Source organism: Varanus komodoensis, unplaced genomic scaffold (assembly GCF_004798865.1).
Source record: "Varanus komodoensis strain SLA01 unplaced genomic scaffold, ASM479886v1 scaffold1, whole genome shotgun sequence".
NCBI classification, from domain to species: domain Eukaryota; kingdom Metazoa; phylum Chordata; class Lepidosauria; order Squamata; family Varanidae; genus Varanus; species Varanus komodoensis.
The window spans coordinates 54,258,860-54,278,030 of NW_025335268.1; the positions used below are offsets into that span (position 1 = coordinate 54,258,860).

Genomic DNA, 19,171 nt, shown 5'->3' on the forward strand with positions numbered 1-19,171 from the left:
TAGGAAGTTGCATATTTTTAATATGGTATTTCTGAGATCCTGAAATCAGACATACTTTTGACAATTGAGGGCATACAGTATTGAGAGTCACATCAGCCCAGCAAGTAAAAATAGAACACCTTCCTGAGAGATACAACATATCATGCCCTCTTCACTGGCTTTTAGAAGAACTCTAAAAATTATGTTCTAGTCTGTTAGAGTAATACCTTATCATAGTAAGATGGTACTTGTGCTTTAATTACTGTTTTATCCCCAGTGTTATTTTCTGTTTCCTTTGTAAATTGTTGGAACTTGTATTTATTTTGTTAATCTACGTATTGCTCCCTAAGCTATCCCAATTTAGTTGCATACCCATGTGAGTCTAGTATCAGGGTTAGGAAGCCTGGGTAACTGAATCTTTCCTCCCTTGTTATGGTAAAAGAACTCTTAATAAATAACTATACATTTAAACAAACAACTATAAATCCCCACTTCTTAATAAGCAACTTAGTAAACAAACTCAATAGGAGTAATACATAAATAAGAATGAAGCTGTTATGAAGATAGAAAACCAGCAGGGGGCTCCCTTGACTCCAAGGATGTTGACTTGGAGAAGCTAAGAGAGGCAGAGAGGTTGGTGGATGAGGCCTTTGGGGAGCAGCGCCCCAGTTCCTGGGTGACAGTTCCTCTGCAGTCATGGAGAATGGGCGTCTCAGGGAAGGAGGGGGAAATGGGCATTAATCTGGCAAATGTGATTCAATGTAAGCAAGTACAAAGTGATGCACATTGGCAAAAAATAAGAAATCCCAATTTCAAGTATACACTGATGGGATCTGAGCTAATGTGACTGAGCAAGAAAGGGATCTTGGAGTTCTGATGGAGGATTCAGTGAATAAGTCAACTGTTGTCGAAAAGGCCAACTCAGTGCTAGGTCAAATTAGAAGAGGATTTGAAAATAGAATGACCACTATCATACTACAGAGTGACCGCACTTAGACTAATGTGCATAGTTGTCACTGGACCTAAAAAAGGATAGTGTGGAGTGGGAAAATGTGCAGAACAGGAAAACTCAAATGAACAAGTGGTTGCCAGTAGCAGCTCTCATATGAAGAGCGGTTACAACAGCTGGGACTGTTTAATATCCAAAAAACAGAAAGAAAGGAAAGAAAGAAAATAAAGGGAGACATGACAGAGGTGTACAAAATAATGTGTGGTATGGAGAATATGGATAGGGAAACAGTTTTCTCAGTCATCCCTTGAAACTTACTGGTAGGAAATTCAGAGCAGATAAAATGAACTACTTCACACAGCAATTAGTTAACCTGTGGAATTCATTTCTACAAATTGTATGGCTAGCTCCCAGTTTGGATGTCTTTACATGGGGATTGGACAAATATATAGAGGATAAGTCTGTCAATGGCTGCTTCTTCTGGATCTATGTAACCTCTAGTATCAGAGGCAGTATGCTTATGTACACCAATTTCAGGAGGACGTGGATAGATCTTGGTCTGATCCAGCGTGACTTCTTATGTTTCTAAAATGTAGGTTCAAAAATGCATTAGATTAAATAAATGCAGATACATGAATATTTGAAATTGGATGACCTATGTGTATTGAATTGTGGCAACAAACCTAGTGGTCTAGGCCAGTTCAGAGCTCTCATAGGTGTTGGAGGCTCTCTTCAGGCAGTCACCCTCTGGATGTCAGGGGCAGCAAGAGTAATAATGGAGGAGGCAGGGTTCAAGACTGTAAATAGTGCTTGGCTGGTCTTAAATAGCACACTTCCAGGAATGATGGGGTGAGGCTACATGGTCCTGGAGGACATCTTGGAGGAAGAGCTGGATCCACCCTCCATTACCAGTGCCCACAACCTGCCGGTAGGCCAGGAGTTCCCTGAGCCCTCATAAAGGCATCACTTGCGGAGGCAGAGAAATGCCAAGCCCTCAGGAGAGAGACTTCCTGAAAAGATAAGACCAAGGCAGAGGCATCCTTGTGAGAAAAGGTCTACACATATGTACACTTGTTCACAAGTAGAACTTTGACAGCTGCAGTCTCTAGGAACTCGACCAAGGTTTTCGGTGTATGCTGACAAGCCTCTGCATGAAAATAGCAGTGTGGGGCTGGCTGGAAGAGTTGTCTCTGATCCTCCTGCTGCTGCTTGTCTGCTATGTTGCCTTAGAGCATGGGTCCTCAAACTACGGCCCGCATGCCCATTTGGACCTACCGTTCCCGTGCACACCCCTACCGCCGCCACCTCGCCCCATGCACCGGGAGGCAGTGGATTGCTCACTTGGAGAAAACGATCTCCAAGCGAGCAAGCCACTGCCTTGTGCCCCTCCCTCGCGGCGCACTTCCACCCACGCACACCGCCAGCGCCACCTTTCCAGCCCACACCCAGCACCAGCACCTTTCCACTAGCTCCCCGGTTAAAAAATTTGAGGACTTCTGCCTTAGGGCTTGGTTGCCTCTGGCCCGGAGCACCAAGGCCCTTCCTGTTCCTCTTTATGGAGCTCTTGTACTGATAGGCTCAGGCTCCAGAAATGTGGCAGCTTCTGTGACTGCGATGAGTGATTGCACCACTGTGCAATATGTTCAGGAAAGACATGATGGATGTGGAACAGGTCCTGCAGGAAACTTTCCAAGAACATGAGGAACGCACCTTGAACACTCTGATGCAGAAAAAGATGCACAGTGCGAGATGATGTCCTGCTCTGGAACAGGAGCAGCTGCACTGCAAGAATGGAAACCTCATGCTCACTGAATCCAGGATGGTGCAATTATATACAAATCGAAGAAGGAAATTTTTAATATTTATGGCAAGATGGGAGAAAATCAATGGGTACTTCTATAACAGAACAGTAACTATGGAGATGTACCAAAGTCACTTACCTGATGAAGAAGATTTTGTGGTTAGAGAAATATTACCTGAGAATTACTTAGCAAAAACATTGAAACCGGGAAAGAATGGCAATTCAAAAAGATACAGAGGGAAAGCATATCTGATACCCCCAAACTTTCTAGCAGCTGAAGAGAAAATTTGTGGGTATGCAACATTAAACAAAAAGATGATGCTATGAAAAAGTTACTTAGGGTGATAAAATGATAAAGACTGATGTCAAATCCAAATCCCCAAACCTATGGAAAATTAAATATTTCAGCAATGTCAGAGAAGAATTAATTGTGGAAAAGGGACTTACACTTTGAGAAGAATAGATTGGCATTCTAAGATCATTAAGGCCAGGCATGAGAGAGGAGAGTCACACAGGGATCCATGACATGGTGGATCCTGGGAGTTAGGGTTCTGTCCCTGCCACCCAGGCTTTTTTGGTTTGATAATGGTGGCATGCAGTTGGACTTCTGTGGCTTAACTCCACGGGTCTATCCCTACCTGTATAATTAGTGCAAGCAGAAGGTGGAAGAAAGTAGTATTCAAGAGAACTGGCTGTATTACAGCCACATCATGAAATGCTAATTACCAGTCTTTAAATACTGGCACATTCTTGGATAATATTTGCCTGGACCAGGCATTCCAAGTGGTTCTGTGTGTGTGTGTGTGTACACAGGATTTACAAATTTCAAATTGCCCCCACCCCCACCCCCTGTGCATTGCTTAATTGTTTTTCTCTAAGCCTTAGTAATATTCTGTTCCTCCATTGATGTTTGTCTGAAACAAAGGCTTTTTTCCCCTTAAGTGAATTTTGGAATGAGCAAGGCCTTTCCATGCTTCAATTTTTAACTTAGAAAATGCATTAGCGAAGAAGTAAAGACTGAGAAATGTCAATACTGTTGATACAGGAACTATGGACAGCCAACAGCGACCATCTATTCTATGGTGGCGTTAAATTACCAGCTTGCTAAATTCTTGACATGCAGTTGTGGAATTCCAGATCCTATCAATGATCAGATAATTTGTATCTAGCATCCAGCATAAAAAGCCAAGCACTGGGGAGAAGGAGATGATGGGTCCAGTGGAAAAAACGTGTCCAGATTTATTTCTGCATATTTAACTAGAACTTATTGAGATGCATGGTTTTTACTCCCAAGGAAGTGTGCAGACAGTTCAATTTCATTAGGCTACTTTATTTACAAAATGTATTCTCTCTGCCTTCATCCATGGATACAGGATTTCAGGGCTGTATAAACAAATTTAAGATATGCAATACAATAAAAACTGTGTAAAAGCAAACAACAACAATCATAAAATGGGAGACAGACTGCTTAAAATGCACGTTTCAATGTGGAAAATTACATATTTGGGCAAATACAAACACAAAGTTGGTGCAAGGCATACTTGATCCCACAAGACATTCCAACTTCAGGGCATCCCCACAGAGAAATCCCTCCTTTTTTGCAGCTGATGAAAGTAGATCCCTTCTGTTGTTATGTTTATTAATTCTATATTGATTGCTTTTATTGGGCATTTCTTAGTATTTCGTGTCACTGTTGTGCTGTAATTTGTACAATACCTGGAGCCAGTGTGGTGCTGAACTGGAGACTTGGGAGATGTGGGTTCTAGTCCCCACTCAGTCAGGGGCCCCACTGGGTAGCTTTGGGCCAGTCACTGCTTCTCAGCCTAACCTACCTCACAAGGTTGTTGTTGTGAGGATAATGTGAAGGAGAAGAGAACCTTGTAAGCAGCCTTGAGGAAGGGGCAGAAGTAAGGGGGAGAAACATGGGGTGTGGATGCAGGGAGATTGCTGAGGTTCAGAACTGTGCTGAACAGTGTGTGGGGCCTGCCCCTTTTGCTCTTCCCCATGCTTGGTGCCTCTCTCAGTGTGGAGAACGGGGCTCTGAAGGGGGAAGACCTTCAGTCGCATCCCTGGCTTGATCCCTTGCCAGTGTCCCAGAGGGGTAGTGGGGGCTGTGCAAAGCCACCAGGGAGAGTGGCCGCCTCCCCCAGTGCTGGCCAAGCTGTCAGCTTTGCGGAGGGCCCATGATCCCCATGCAGGCAGTGGGCATGGTACAATACCACTCCACCAGCACTGAACAGGGCAGCTGCTCTTCCCAGCACCATCCAAGTGCTCTGTCAGCCATAGCCCCCTTGCGATCTCTGGAGGACAAGCCAGCCTGAAGTGGAGAAGAGGATGGTCTCAAGGCAATGAAGGCTCCCACCACAGTGAAGTTCAGCAGGGCTGGGGCTGGCCTGGCCTGTGATGGGAGACCACCCGGGAACGGCAGCAGCCCCCCTGAGTGCCACAGTGGGGGAAAGGTGGGAGATAAATGTAAACAAACAAACTGGGTTCACACTGGGGCCACCATGAAGTGTCATGTCATGTGAACCAGCTATCTGACAGACAAGGTTTGTGGTGCATCTGTAGAGCTGAACATGGGCATGCAAAGCATTTTTATAATAAAAACTTCACTATATCAGTGAGCCTTACTTCAAGCTAAATATAGATCAAGCTGCCTGTTCCATGTATGAAAGCATTTCATTGCTATTTTTCTTATATTATTTCCCCAGTGTGTTTTGGGGGTGTTAGAATTTTCTTTTCTTTTATTATTGCTACCCTGATGAAAACCAATTATGTGCATGTATGTATGTTTCTAAAAAGGCCTGTGCGGTCAATCCACATGCCATACTGAGTGTGGTTAAGTACACTCAATAATGTACTTTTTAGAGCAGGACTACAGAACTTACAGTTCTTGCTGTGCTGTGGCATACAACTCCCATCAGCCCTAACCAGTATGGCCAGTAGAGAGTGATGATGGGAGCTGTAGGCCAGAACATCTGGAGACTACAAGTTGCTCGCTCCTGTTTTAGAGAGCAGCAATGCTCAGACTGGAGGCAGAGTAGTCAGGAAAAGATGGGCAGACCATGGCTAGATCTAGCAGTGATCGCATAGCCCTTCTGCCGTTCAGTCATGTGGATGAAGCCGTTGCAGTTCTAATGGCCCTCTGTGTGTCCTGCATTAACGCTGGCTTAGAGGATAAAACTAAGAAGACGGCGTTTTTTTAGATGAGACTTTTCCTATGTCCTTCCCATTCCTGAAGCATACCACATTCTTCCCATATATCTCTGGTGCTTGCCAACTACTTTCTCCATAGGCTAAGAGAGCAGGAAAATAACTAGGATTTTTGTTTGTTTATTATTCTTTGCAATCCTAACATGAAATGGGAAGTTTCCATCAGTGTAGCTTCAGCATTCCACCTTTTTATGCTATGTGTTGGAGTGGGGTGGTTGTCACCATTAATGATGCTCTGGGAATGTTCCCTCAGTTTTCCTCTTCACCCTGCAATTTCTGGTTCTTTACCCTTACCTTTTGCCTTAGGGAGAAAGTGCTGTCCTTTCAGTCCCATATATGTCTCCTTAGAAGTAAGCCCCATTTTGGGGGACCATTTGCACTGAGGAAGACTGAATATTGAAAATTGCACAAATGTGGCCAAAGAAAGAAAGAAAGAAAGAAAGAAAGAAAGAAAGAAAGAAAGAAAGAAAAAGGTGCATCAGCTTTGATCCTGTGTGTTTTTGGCCATTAAATATGCACCTTGGTCAAACTTACGTTTGTTTTTGCAGCTCTCGCATAATTTCAAAAGTTTAAAGTTCTTTTGCACAGAAGTACCTCTGCACATGGTGAGAAATGGGGGGGGGGTGCAAAAGGACAGAGGCAAATTTCCTGAGGTCTGTTCCCAGTCTCTGCCCACCAACAAGAAGGTCATGTAGTGGAATGCACAGAAGACAGAAAAATCGGGAACCCAGAGGTCCCGGGGTAATCCCGCAATGATTCTGAAAAAAATACCACCAGATTTTAAAACATACCCACAGCCCTTACTTGCTAGAAGTTTTTTCTGAGTAAAGTAGAGCAGGATCAGGCCACGAGATTCCAAAAAGGGCTACGGCATCTTTAAAAGCCTGAATACTTTCTCTTCAGACAGATGCACTACCAATGTCAGTGTGGTGGATTCATGCATCCTCACCAGCTCACCAAAAATTCCCTCTAAGGAGGATCAGAAGGTATAGCAGGTGCTGACATTATTTTTTCTCAGCCACTTTTATCTGTCTGTGGGCTCCGAGATAAGAAGTAACTGCCCAGAAGGGGCAAAACCAGTGGATAGCAGCTGCTTCCAGAGAGAGCTGTGGGCAGGAGGTGGTCCCCACACAGTGTTTTAAATCTCCCTCAGTCTGCTTGAAAGGGCCTTGACACAACTCAGGTTGGGTCATGCTGCTGTCATAGCCAACAGCTGGTGTGTATGGAAATTGTGGTGCCCCCACACAGAGGCATTAAGAAATTCCTTTCCCCTCTCTAGTAGGGAAGCTTTTTAATATAGTTTGACACTGGAATCTCATGCTCTCACTTCGCCACATACAAACACTTGCCTGACCATTTCCAGTGAATGCCTAACCAGGCACACGGGCACGGCAAGAAAGGGGAGAAGTAACTCTGGGTTACGCAGTGCAATTATGGCCAGAGTCCCATGCATTCTTTTGCCAAAGGAGGCCGCACAGAAATCAGCTGGACCTCCTTCCAGAAACACAGGTCTGGTGTGGGCTATGCAGCCATAATCTTATGCGTGGTAATCTGGGAATAAGTTTCATTGAATGAAGTCAGGTTTTGGAGTATTAATGCATAGGATTCTGTTTTTAATGCAGTTTTTATTCTTTTATCTCTTTTTTATTGTTCAGTGGACCCTGGAATCTCTCTAGAGCAGCATAAAGATGCTGAAAATCATCCTCATCAATAGAAACTCTCCCCGGGAAATTTGTGTGCCATTCGGGAAATCATAGTCTTGGTAAAGAAAGAAGCGGCTAGATACCGCAGAGCAACTCAATAAAGAAACATTTTGTTCATTCAGATGCTCTGAGATGTGTATCTTCCATTCAAGTTGACTGTGCCATTCAATCAGATTTATAGATGTCCAGCATAATTAGACTTTCTGAATTTTCTGCTCTTTCTTGTCCAGGCTTCTTACAGTGAGATCAGCTATAATGTGCGTGATTTGCGATCTCTGTGGTTTAATGGCTCTGTTACTGATCTGAGTCAGGTTGTTCTCTGAAACAGGCTTGTTGTCTTGCCAAATGCAATTCCCTTGGAAGGTCTGAAGCATGCAATAGGGAGGAGCAAAGGCAGAAAGTATAGTACCCGGAGCTTATTAGCCAGCTTAAAGGAAGATATGCAGTTACCGAATAGGAAAATGCTACTTGAGAGAGAACCAATGTAAACAGGGGATCGTGTAGTTTGCTACCACCAAAGAACAATGCCGCGGACAGGGAACAGAAGACCAGAGAACCCCAAAATAGTAAGGCTTCTTTAAATATGTCAAATGCTGTTAAAGTTATTCTTGGGTATTGTAAATTGATGTACTGCTCTGCTTCATGCATAGCATAAATTTATCTTACAAGCTAAAACATACAGCAAAAAACTTAATGTTTTTAGGTATATGTCAACATTTTAGACAGTTTCAGATACTGTTTTGCAAACATTTCCCAGAGCAAGCATTTCTGGCTGCAGTCCAAGTTTCAGTGTTTGTAGTAGTGCCTGTGATAATTTCCCAGAAAACAGAGCTTCAAAAACTCCCGAAAGCAGTGGCTATTAAGATGCTCTGAGTGTGCCATGCAATGTTGCATACACCACACTTTCTTCCTTTCACCCCCACCCTGCCCCACCCCATACAGGCAATATGCTGTCTGACAGTTTATCTGATCACTTATCTATCTGACAGGATTCATACAATGCAGTAACCTGTGTTCAAGGGCTGAATGTGGGTTGTCTTGAACCATGGGCTATTCTGTTGTCTGCATCCAAATGAGATGACAAATCATGATGTACAACCCATACTTCAATTCAATAACAAACCATGGGTTCTCTTCCTAGATTGTTCATAGTTAACAGACCGTGGCTTGTTATTGCAACCAACAACACAATAACTTATGTTTTAGCAACAGGCTACACTCATCTCTTGAGGCCTGGTAATCATATTGTCTGAACTTAGTCTTTATCATTTATCAGCCATCCATTTTTCATACATGTCTCTTGCTCTTTCGCTGAGGCAGCAGGGTTTTTCTGGTTGAAAAAACCCTCCAGCGTGTCATGATATCTCAAAGAATCCCATTTCCTCTCCCTGATCCCATACACAAAAGTGTGACATACTTAACCACACTTTGCATACACATACTTGTATGCCTGCACACACACACACACATGGAAAAATTATTTGCAAATGACGTTTCAAAGGGAAGGGAAGTGCCTGAGATGGGAGACTGTAAAATTCCCCAGGTTTAAATTTTCACAGCAGGCTGAAAAGATCTGCTTTCAGTACTGAAGGGAAGTTAGATCTTCCCTTTTTATGCTCTCAGTAACCCTGTGAGGGAAAGCTAGGCTGAGGAAGAGTGCTTGCGCCCAAGGGCATCCAATACATTTCATTCATGGCTGAGCAGGGAGGTGAACTGAGGCCACAGAGCCACATACCCACTTTCACAAAGAGTGATTCAACCACAGTGACAATGAGAACCACACATCGTGCTTTGCTGTGCTTTGCTGAAAGGAAATAACCCAGGCATTTTGCTGCCTGGTATGATTCTGTATGCTGATACCTATTTCTACGCTACTTAAAGGTTTCTAATTAACTAAACTAGTTGATGTGTATCAGGTCTTACACTGCTATACTACTATGCACTATAGTAAAATAAAATGTAATTTTGGAAGTTGTACTTCTCAAAGAAGCTAATGTGTGTTGAAAAAATAGCTGAACCTGTCCCATGTCTATATTTGAAAGATTTGGAGAGAAATGTCAATGTTCTTTTTTTTTCAAGCCAATCCACTTTTGCCAAAAATCTTTCTCCTCTGCACTTGTCTCCTCCCCAAATCATTTCCTACCCTCCAGATGTTGAAGTTATTCAAGATTTCCCTTGAAAGCCACTGGATGGCAGCACAGGTGATGCGAGTGTGGCTAGTTTGTATTCCATCTCCTTTAAAAAACAAAAGTTTTCCTAAGGTTGAAGCAAACATTATCCTTGGATAATCATATGGAATAGATGCTCCCAAAGGCAAGGATGTGCTTAAGATACAATCAATCAATTCTTCAGTGAAACCAAGAAGACAAAATAATCAATTTTAAACACAAGTTCAAGGTGTTTTGTTTTTAAGGAAGTCCATTGCCTAGAAATTAGCATCGTTGCTTCTCTGCTTGTAAGGCATTACTCCGAAGTATGTGAAAGTATAATGGTCCAAATGTGTCTTTAACTTGTTTTGCTCACCTCTGCATAAATGTAAAATATCCATTGATGATGATGAAATCAAATTAGAGATAAAGGCAGTGGTTTTCAAAGGGTCCTGATTAATCCCTGGCTTCATCAAAAGTTATCAAGGGAGCAAGAGAGAGGCCCGATGTCCAAGGACCAACAGACCAATGTCCAAGGATGTCTCTCAGCAGGCAAGGCATCAGGAAAATGGATCCGTGAAGACAGAAAGCACAAATACTGTTGAGCTAAGGAGATCAGAGAATTCACTCTGTGCTTCTCTGTTCTCCCCCACATTTCCCGCATTTCAATGGCACATGTGCTGCAGCCAGATGTGAGTGCTTGGCTGATTTTTTCCTCTCAGGCTGCAATCTTATTCATAGCTACTTAGCCTAGACAGGGCTGCAGTCCACGACATTTTGAAGTCCATGGCAAAATTCTGGACTGTTTTGTTGTTGTTGCCTGTTAGTTCTGTGACTCTTAACATTGTGACATGCATACTACAGACACCCCGTTTGGGTGTAGAGATCCCCCCCCCCTTCCCTTGCCCCCTTTGTTTCAAACTTGGTGGCTCTTCCAATGAAAAAAGTGGAAAGTGCTGCTGAAGGATTTTTAAAACAAATCTTATATGTGCTTGTAGCTTTAATACTTCTCCAGGGCCTGCTGATTCAGCTTGTGAATCCTTTTGATTCTTAAATGCTTTTCATTTCTTTTCAGTTCACCAGATTTTATTCCTTAAAAAAAAAAAAGCTTTCTAGCAAAGCCATGTAAGAAACGTGTGACTGTATCTTTGTGTTCCTGCCCCTTTTACTTCTCTTTATGTTGTAGGACTGGCATTTGCCCACCATTTCATCCTCTGCATCAGCTCATCACATGGTATGCAGAATGTCTATTGCACCTATCCTGTGTGTTTTTCCTGGGTCCTGGGCTGCTGGGGGAATTCATGCTGGGCTTTGCCAATACAGTTCTATGTCATTTGTTTTTGATAGAATGGGTAATCATGCTGTGATTGTGTTTGTTGCCTGTTCATTGGACTTTATATCTGGGAGCCTGGGGGTGGTGGGCAAGGATTTTTTCCCCTTCTGATCGGGTATGATCCGAAAGCATATCCTTTACACATTTTTTTCTGTGATTGGCAGAGCAGAGAGCTTTTTGTGCTCACCTACGGTGCTTTGGTAGCCCAGCTGTGTAAAGATTGTGAAAAGGACGAAGATGTGAACAAATATTTAGACAGCATGTAAGTAGCAAGCATATATTCAGCTGCAGCTGAGGAGAAACTGTGATTTGACCTTTTTACATCATTAAATTGAAATGGCTCCCCTTTCTTGCTTCAGTGATTCATTCAGCTAATTCTTTAAAAAAGACAGTGCCTTGCAGAAGTCTTTATGCCACTTTGACTTGTGACCATTTTGTTGTTACAGTCTAGAACTGGAATGGGTTTAATTCACCTTGTTATCACTTGATGCACACAGGATACTCAACACTGCAAAGATGCAAAATATTTTTACGATGGCACAAGAAGTTACTACAAAAACCGGCACTTCTTGGTTGCATAAATATTTGTGTCATACCCAAAGAAATTCTGCTGCAACCCACTGCTTCCAAAGTACCATACCATAGCTGAATGGAGCTCACCCACACGCAGTTCAAGTGCCACATGATCTCAGCATATTCTCCCTAACCCTAACCCATTTCTGGAAGGTCCCATCGTTTTTGTTTTTGCTTTTTGAGAGCATATTGGTTTATATCACAAAACAGTAAAACAGTAAAAGAGCAAATAAAATCCTTGGCAACTAAAAAAGTTGACAATGAATTAAAATGCCTGAGTAAAGGACAAGTTCCTGGTGCCAGGAAGGTCACTGTGGAAGTGGCAGGTAGGCCTCCTTTGAAGGGCATTCCAAAGTTGGGATGCCAGCACCAAGGCAGCCCTGGTCTTTCATGTCACTTAACAGGTGTGCTTCTAAAAAAGGCAGCACTTAGAGCATGGGTCCTCAAACTAAGGTGCGTGGGCAGGATGTGGCCTGCCATGCCCTTTAACTGGCCCACCCCACAGGTTTTGCACTTGCTGGGCGCATGCGCAGCTAAGAGGTCGTTTTGGAAACGCTTGGAGAAAATGATGTCCTGGCGAACAAGCTGGCACCTCACCCTGTGTGTGCCCGGCGGTGGATTGCTTGGGAGGAGGTCGTTTTGGACTCACTCGGAAATGATCTCCTCATGAGCAAGCCAGCGCCTCGCCCCGTGCGCCCCCCTCCGCCTCGCCTTGCATGTGCACGTATGTGTGCGTGCCCAGCCCCCACACCAGCCCGCGCCTCCCCGCCGGCACCGCCTTGGCAGCCCATGGCCACCGCTGGCACCTGTCAACTGGCCCCCTGTTCAAAAAGTCTGAGGACCCCTGACTTAGAGAAAGCCTCCAAAGGAATACCTTGAGGCATAAATGAGCTGATATGGGGAAAGGTGCTCCTTCTGCTTAGAATAGCCAGGTATGCTCCTTCATCAAGAAAAGTCCTCTGATGCCATCCTCTTTTGGAAGGGCTGTCCAGTCCAAACCTGGTTTAAAGAAAAAGGCTAAGGAGAACTAACAGGTTGCAGCCTTCATCTCTGTCAGGAGCTGGACTGTGCTACTGCTCAAATTATTGTAATTATTTCTAAATTTGCAGCTATAGAAATATGAATTAGTGTCCTCTATTTTCCTCTTTTAGGCCATGCATAAGTGGCTATCCTATTTCTGGTACTTGGAATTTTCTGATCCCGATGATCAGGATTCTTTGGTTGGCCTTGTTGGCTTGTTGTTGTGACTGCAACAAAGCTTTGCAGCACCAAGTATTACTACTATTCCAGTCCGCCATGCCCCACCTATGATACCCCACTCCATTTTCCTTCTTATGCAGTTTCCTGTCCTCTCTGCATTTTGCTCAACAATCTGTCTACATTTTGTGGCCACTGAGCATGCTCAGTCCTCCTTGGTCTGTATTGGATATCTACCCTCTTTTACTTTTGGGTTTTGTTTTTGTTTTTCCTCCTATGGACCCTCTGCATCTTTGCAAACCTTGTGGTCATCTTGAATTAATTTTGACCAATTAAAGCTGGTTTAATTGTCCCAGCTTCCAATTAAAGCTGGTTTAATTGTCCCAGCTTCCTCTAAAGAACCGTAGTAACTGTAGCCTTTCCACAAGAATGGCTTTTTTTCTAGGAAATCATCAATCTTTCCATAGCAAGAAATGGACTTGCCAAATTACTCAAATTTAAGAGCCTCTTTTCACTCGAATTCATAACTGTGCTACTTTTTAATGAACATGAAAATCATGTGAGCATTTGTTTAGTGCTGCTGTACACATTTGAAAGATGTACAGATTTTAACATCTGTTGTTCAGATATTTTCCAGTGCTGTTGATGCTGAAATTTGTTTTCACATTCTTGCAAATAAACAGCCATTGGCACAATTTGATCTGCTGCATAATGTTGCCCTGGAGCTTAGTCTGCAAGAACACTTTGCATTATATCAATACCCTGGCTATTATAATCGCTTTTGGCTTTGTGTCATATAGTCTGATCCCAGATTACTTAATGCCTTCCCATTAACAGCAGTTCCTTTTCCAGTCAAAGCCATTGAAAATCGTGACCAGGAAATATTAAGAGGGAGTGAATTTAATGGATTTTTTCTGTGGGCCCATTTAAACCCTTTCAGTCTGATAAATGTGCCACTTCGTTGCATCTGTTTTCTCCTTATGAGAGTCTCCTGTACATTATTGGTCATTCCTTAGTAATCATACTGTATTGAATCTCCAACACCATCTTCATCAATAACATTGCTAACTTCTTTTCCTTGCAACTTTAATATCCAGATAGTGGTGAGAAAATGAGGACGTGAATACTTTCACTGAACGTCGTTTTTAAGTTGGCAGAAAGTTCTGCTGGTGCATTTCATCTTGGCCTAGTTAGACGTGTGCATCAGCTTGTGCATGTTTCAACACACCCACTTATAAGGAATTTTTAGACACTGAGAAAGAGAGAATCTATGGATACGAAGATAGATTCCCACCAAAGAGATGCACCAACAGTGCACTTGGCCGCTGCTGAAGAGGGTAACACCACAGTGGCACAATTATTTAGGTTTACAGAGATGTGTAGGCACACATGGACCAAATGGATTTGTTTACATCAGTTGGGAGTGTTTCAGCCTTCAGTGAGAGTCATGCCTTGATGGGGAACTTAGCTAAACCTTCAGCAAAGCTAAGCTTGAGGGCCTAAACCTGGGTTTTGAGTGACCGTGAGCAGGAGCCTCCCATAAGGCTTGAAGAGGGGAAGGGGTGGGTGGAGGCGACAACTTGTACTAAGACTCTCCAAGACCAAAATATTTCTCTTTGGACTGAAGTCCTTTCCCACAGACAAGAACTAGTGAGCATCTCAACTTCCTTCAAGAGGAAGGAAAATGGAAAGCCTTGACTATGGGAGGCAAGGCACCCAGTGAGGCTAGTCATTTGAGTTGCCTTTCAGCAATTTTGGCATGAGGCTGTTCCCCTGAGAGGGGAGGCTCTGAGTGGTCTTGGCAGTAGCATGGCGCCCTGCCCAGGGTTGGTGGGTCGAGGCCCTGGTGATTTCAGCAGAAGACTGAGCAGTTTTATAGGGTCCAATTACAGGCTGTGAAGTCACCACTTCAATGAAGGTGATCAAGTTAGCAAGCACTGGAAATGGTCCCATACGTGTTATGAGACAATGACTGAGCTTGAGGCTCTACTTGTCGGGAACAAGTAGACAAAAGACCCCAGAGCTCTTCCCAGCTCCCTCCAGTTAACAGGGTGGCCTTTCATTTGTCTTAATGGCAAATGTTAATGCTGGAGTGCAACAAAGGGAGCCCAGTGTGGGTTGTGAAGCAGGAAATTTGCCAGGCGCTATTCTTGCTTCCAAGTTCATTCGCCACCTTTTCCTTTGGGGAATACATAGAAAGAAGTCCATTAGAAGCTCCTGTCCATCCTCTTAGGTGATATGATGGGTCTTAATCCCATTCCTGTATCTTCCTGCCACCTTTGCTTGAAGCTGGGGACAGAGATAGTTGGCTTAGTAGGTTTGCCTCAAAATGGAGTCAGTACTGTTCATCCCAAAGAAAGTGACTTGGTAACACTTTCCAATTCATGAAAAAGCTGCCTTTGCTCAACAACAGCATCTTGCAACTCTTGGCAGGTGGAAAAAGTTCAGGGGAGGGCAACAAAGATGATCCAGGGACTGGAAACAAAGCCCTTTGAGAAGAGATTGAAAGACCTGGGCACATTTAGGCTTGAGAAGAGAAGACTGAGGGCAGATAAGATAGCACCCTACAAGTACTTGAAATGATTCTCACAGAGAAGGACTGGGATCTCTTCTTAATACTCCCGGAGTGCAGATGTGAGATAACAGGCTCAAGTTACAGGAAGCCAGGCTCAAGTGGTATATCAGGAAAAGGATCCTGACTGCTGGAGCAGTACAACAATGGCACCTAGGGAAGCCATGGGCTCTCCCACACTGGAGGCATTTGAGATGCAGCTGGACAGCCATCAGTTCGGCATGTGTGAATTTGGAGTCCTGTACCATGTGGGGGATTGGGCTTGATGGCCTTATGGATCCCTTCCAACTCTACTATTCCATGATTCTGTGATTATTGCTCTCCCGGGGCATGAGAAGCTTCAGTTGCTTATCCTTACATGATAAGCTGCTTAAGGCCCAAAATAGCCCTGTCTGTGGGGTGGTGGTGTGATATTTTTCAGGCCTAATTTCAGCCTATCAAATACATGGGCAAAGTAGATACCTGCTGAAAAAAGGAAAAGCTGGTAACTCTGTTCAGAATGTGTACTCCTGTTATGAAGACTGTGATGAAAAGCACCAAAACTTCTGTTCTAATTTTCATTTATCCACAATTTCATAACCTGAAGTGCTTTCTGTAGGTGAAATTGACATCAAGTGTGGCTGGGAAAAATGAAAGAGGAAAGGGTTTATAAAATAATTTAATTTTTAAAATGAAAATTGCTCATGCTGATTGGGGCTAATGGGCATTGTAGTTTAACTTATGTGAAGGTGCCTAGCTGGGGAAGCTGCCATATTTTGTGAAATAAAAGGCAGAGAAGGAAAATATGGTGGAAATGGAAAATAGGCGTGGCTACAGCTGACTTCCATCCTGTCTTTCTTTCAGGGGGTACAGTATTGGCATACGGCTGGTTGAAGACTTTTTGGCTCGTTCTGCTGTTAGGAAGTGCCGGAGTTATTCAGAAACTGCAGACATAATTGGCCAGGTAGGGGATGATGCTGGCCCTGCCTGGATGTGGCTAGCAGAGCCCCAGCTTATCCAGGGCCTTGCTCATAATACAAGGATTGCCTGGCTGCCCTTCAGTTTCCAAGCATGTGCTTGATTGGATGCATGGCTATTTTTGCAAATACGAATGAGCACCATGTGCTTCTATGTTGGAACATTTCAGCTCCAGTTCATTATAGCTCTGTGTTAGTGTGGGAGGAGAAATAAGGGAAAGGAGCAGTGTGGATACAGGAAGGGGAATTTGGCTAGGGAATATATGCCTCTTATTTCACCTTGGCATCTCTAGGCGGCTAACAACAGATATGTGAGCTCCTGCTGTTCGCAGCCAGCAGGGCTGTTGTCTGGCCTAGTATGCAGAGCCGGTTCTTGCTCTCCAGCTCAAGCAGATGCTTAGTGAAAGCACAGGTGCTTCACAGGGGTGCTTCCCAAGCAGCAGCTTGCTCTGGCACTTCTGCTTCCCTTTCCTGCATGGCCTGTATCTGTCCCCTCATTTCACTGAAATTAGAAAGTGCAGCAACCGAGAAGACACTACTGTGGATGCTGCAGCTTTTGAAGAAGCAGGAATCAAGTCCTAAATGGATTGGGCCCAGATAGGGTGGGTCATATCATTAGGTGGGGTGTCATGAAGGAGCAGCACATTTGCAGCTCATTGGCATCATCATCATTCTCATCACTGGCCCCCTTGCGGAATTTTCTGCCTTGTGTCCCAACTCTGGGACGTTTGCTCCTTTACTTGAGAGGGTGGTGCATGTGAGAGGGCAGGGCTCATTTGATGCTCCATATCAGGCCACCAAATGTCTGGCACATAACCTGAAGGTCCATCTTCCATCTTCTTCCATCTCACTCTGCCTTCGTTCTTTCCTTTTGGAATGCTGCTTCTGCCTGAATTTAGGCAGGTACTGACTGGGGACAGGACCACTTTTGCCACGGAACTGTGTGCATGAAAGGATTAGATGATGCCTACTTCTGTGACTTTTTAAAAAATCTGATTTTATGTTGCATTTATACATACATCATTTTCATCCTTTTAAATCCTTGCTAATACTGTTATGTTGAAGTATAGTTTATACATTTACTAAAGAAATAATGTTGGTGACATGAAGCTTTAGCACATGTGGGGCCGATCTCTTTGTTCACATGTTCACACTAGTGAAAACGCTATTGCTACTTAAAATTATCCTGTCAGTTTCCTTAAATATGTGGGCTTTACACATCATGATGATGATGAATAAAAATCTGGCAACTGGGTCAAATGACAGTAGCCATCGATGGAGGATTGGGAGTTGTTTGGCAAGCCCTGAAATCAGGAATGGGAGAGAGTGTTGCACAGGTTTCCTATGTAACATCTGGAGCACAGTGTGGCTGGAGGAAGGAGTGTTCTTGCTACGGCAGCACGTCTTCCCAAGTGGAAGTAATCCTGATGAGAGCAGGGAATGGATAGATGCATGCCATTCTGAGGAGGGAAAATACGAGCAGGGAGGAAGGCGGGCACTCCCCACCTGCCCGTGGGCAGCCATTTGCAGGTGTGGTGATGTCACAGGCAGTAAGTGGCCATTAGTACTGAACAACAGCCAGGTGGGAGAGGAGGCCCCTGATCCAGATTGTGGGCTTCAAGCGGTGGGGTTGGATTCTGGCTGGACTGACTGCACTCTCTCTTTCGAGTTCTGTCCTTTGTCTTTCATTCTTTGATTTAGCAATTCCCAGAATTAGGTGTCTGAAATCAAAATTCCCAGAAGTGTTCTGTGTGCTGAAAGCCTAAAATGTACACTAGAGAAAGGAGGAAATGCCTTTTTCTTTCTGTGACTTGACGCATGCAGGAAACATTGCAAAACGGATCAAAGATGCATCTTGAAAGAGACGCTTCCTGTCTCCCTCACTGCAGCTCTTTTATTTTCAACCCAGAGCCTTAGGAAACAAAATCAAATCAAGTACAACAGACAAAACATAGTCCATATAAAATGGGCAATATCATAGCTGCTGATATTAGAACCAGATGATAATACGAATCCCATAATGGAGCCATCAAAAGCACAGTGGAATAATCTAAACAGGCTTCAGTTCAAATATTTGCATAGGCTGTGAGTGGTTGCATATGAAAGGGGTAAATAATTGTTTCCTACATTGTTTGGGGAAAATACTATTAACTTCATATGAGCAGCTTTGAAGGCCATATATGTATTTATTAGGGAAGCTGTGCTTGCCCTCTTCCAGAGCTCATGCAGCAAAATAAACACGAGTGCGCTCATTGTGCACGATAATGAACTGATTGTGCACTTTTTCCTGCAGAGTTCAATACCATGGGGGTAGATGAGGAAAAGGCAGCCTATGAACATACAGGTCTTGTTAAAGCCATTCAGCCTGTGCATTGTGGTTGGCTGGGCATCTTTCATGCTGTGAGCAGCATGCTAGGTACCATAAAGATGGGGAGCTCAGGCACTCAGGGCAAAACAGTGAAACACACAAACACAACTGTGCATATGCTACTGTAGAGAACGGACTCTAAAGTCTCCCTGTTTGTCTTTAAAGAATCCTGCCTTCAAAAGCCACCCCTATTTATAAAAAGGGAGAGGAGGGCACTGGATTCCAGAAAAAACATTTGAAGCAGAAAGGGATTTTTGGAGGGGGGGGAGGGGGGAGGTAGCAGGAGGCAAAGCACATGTGGGCAAAAAGCCAACTGATGCAAGGGGATGAGGTGCAAGAGAGATCACGGGGGGTGGGGTGCCTTTATTTCAGCATGAGGG

At 43.9% G+C, this 19,171-nt stretch overlaps 1 protein-coding gene across 2 annotated transcripts in view; it reads left to right on the forward strand.

Annotated features, from left to right (window-relative positions):
• TRAPPC3L (trafficking protein particle complex subunit 3L) overlaps nt 1–19,171 on the forward strand; it is a 28,258-nt gene that overhangs the window by 4,814 nt on the left and 4,273 nt on the right. For both annotated transcript variants that reach the window (XM_044426078.1, XM_044426086.1), the window contains exons 3-5: nt 10,979–11,026; nt 11,290–11,387; nt 16,311–16,410. In XM_044426078.1, the coding sequence (XP_044282013.1) occupies nt 11,024–11,026; nt 11,290–11,387; nt 16,311–16,410 (201 nt within the window). In that variant the 5' untranslated portion in view covers nt 10,979–11,023. The remainder of the gene's footprint in view (nt 1–10,978; nt 11,027–11,289; nt 11,388–16,310; nt 16,411–19,171) is intronic.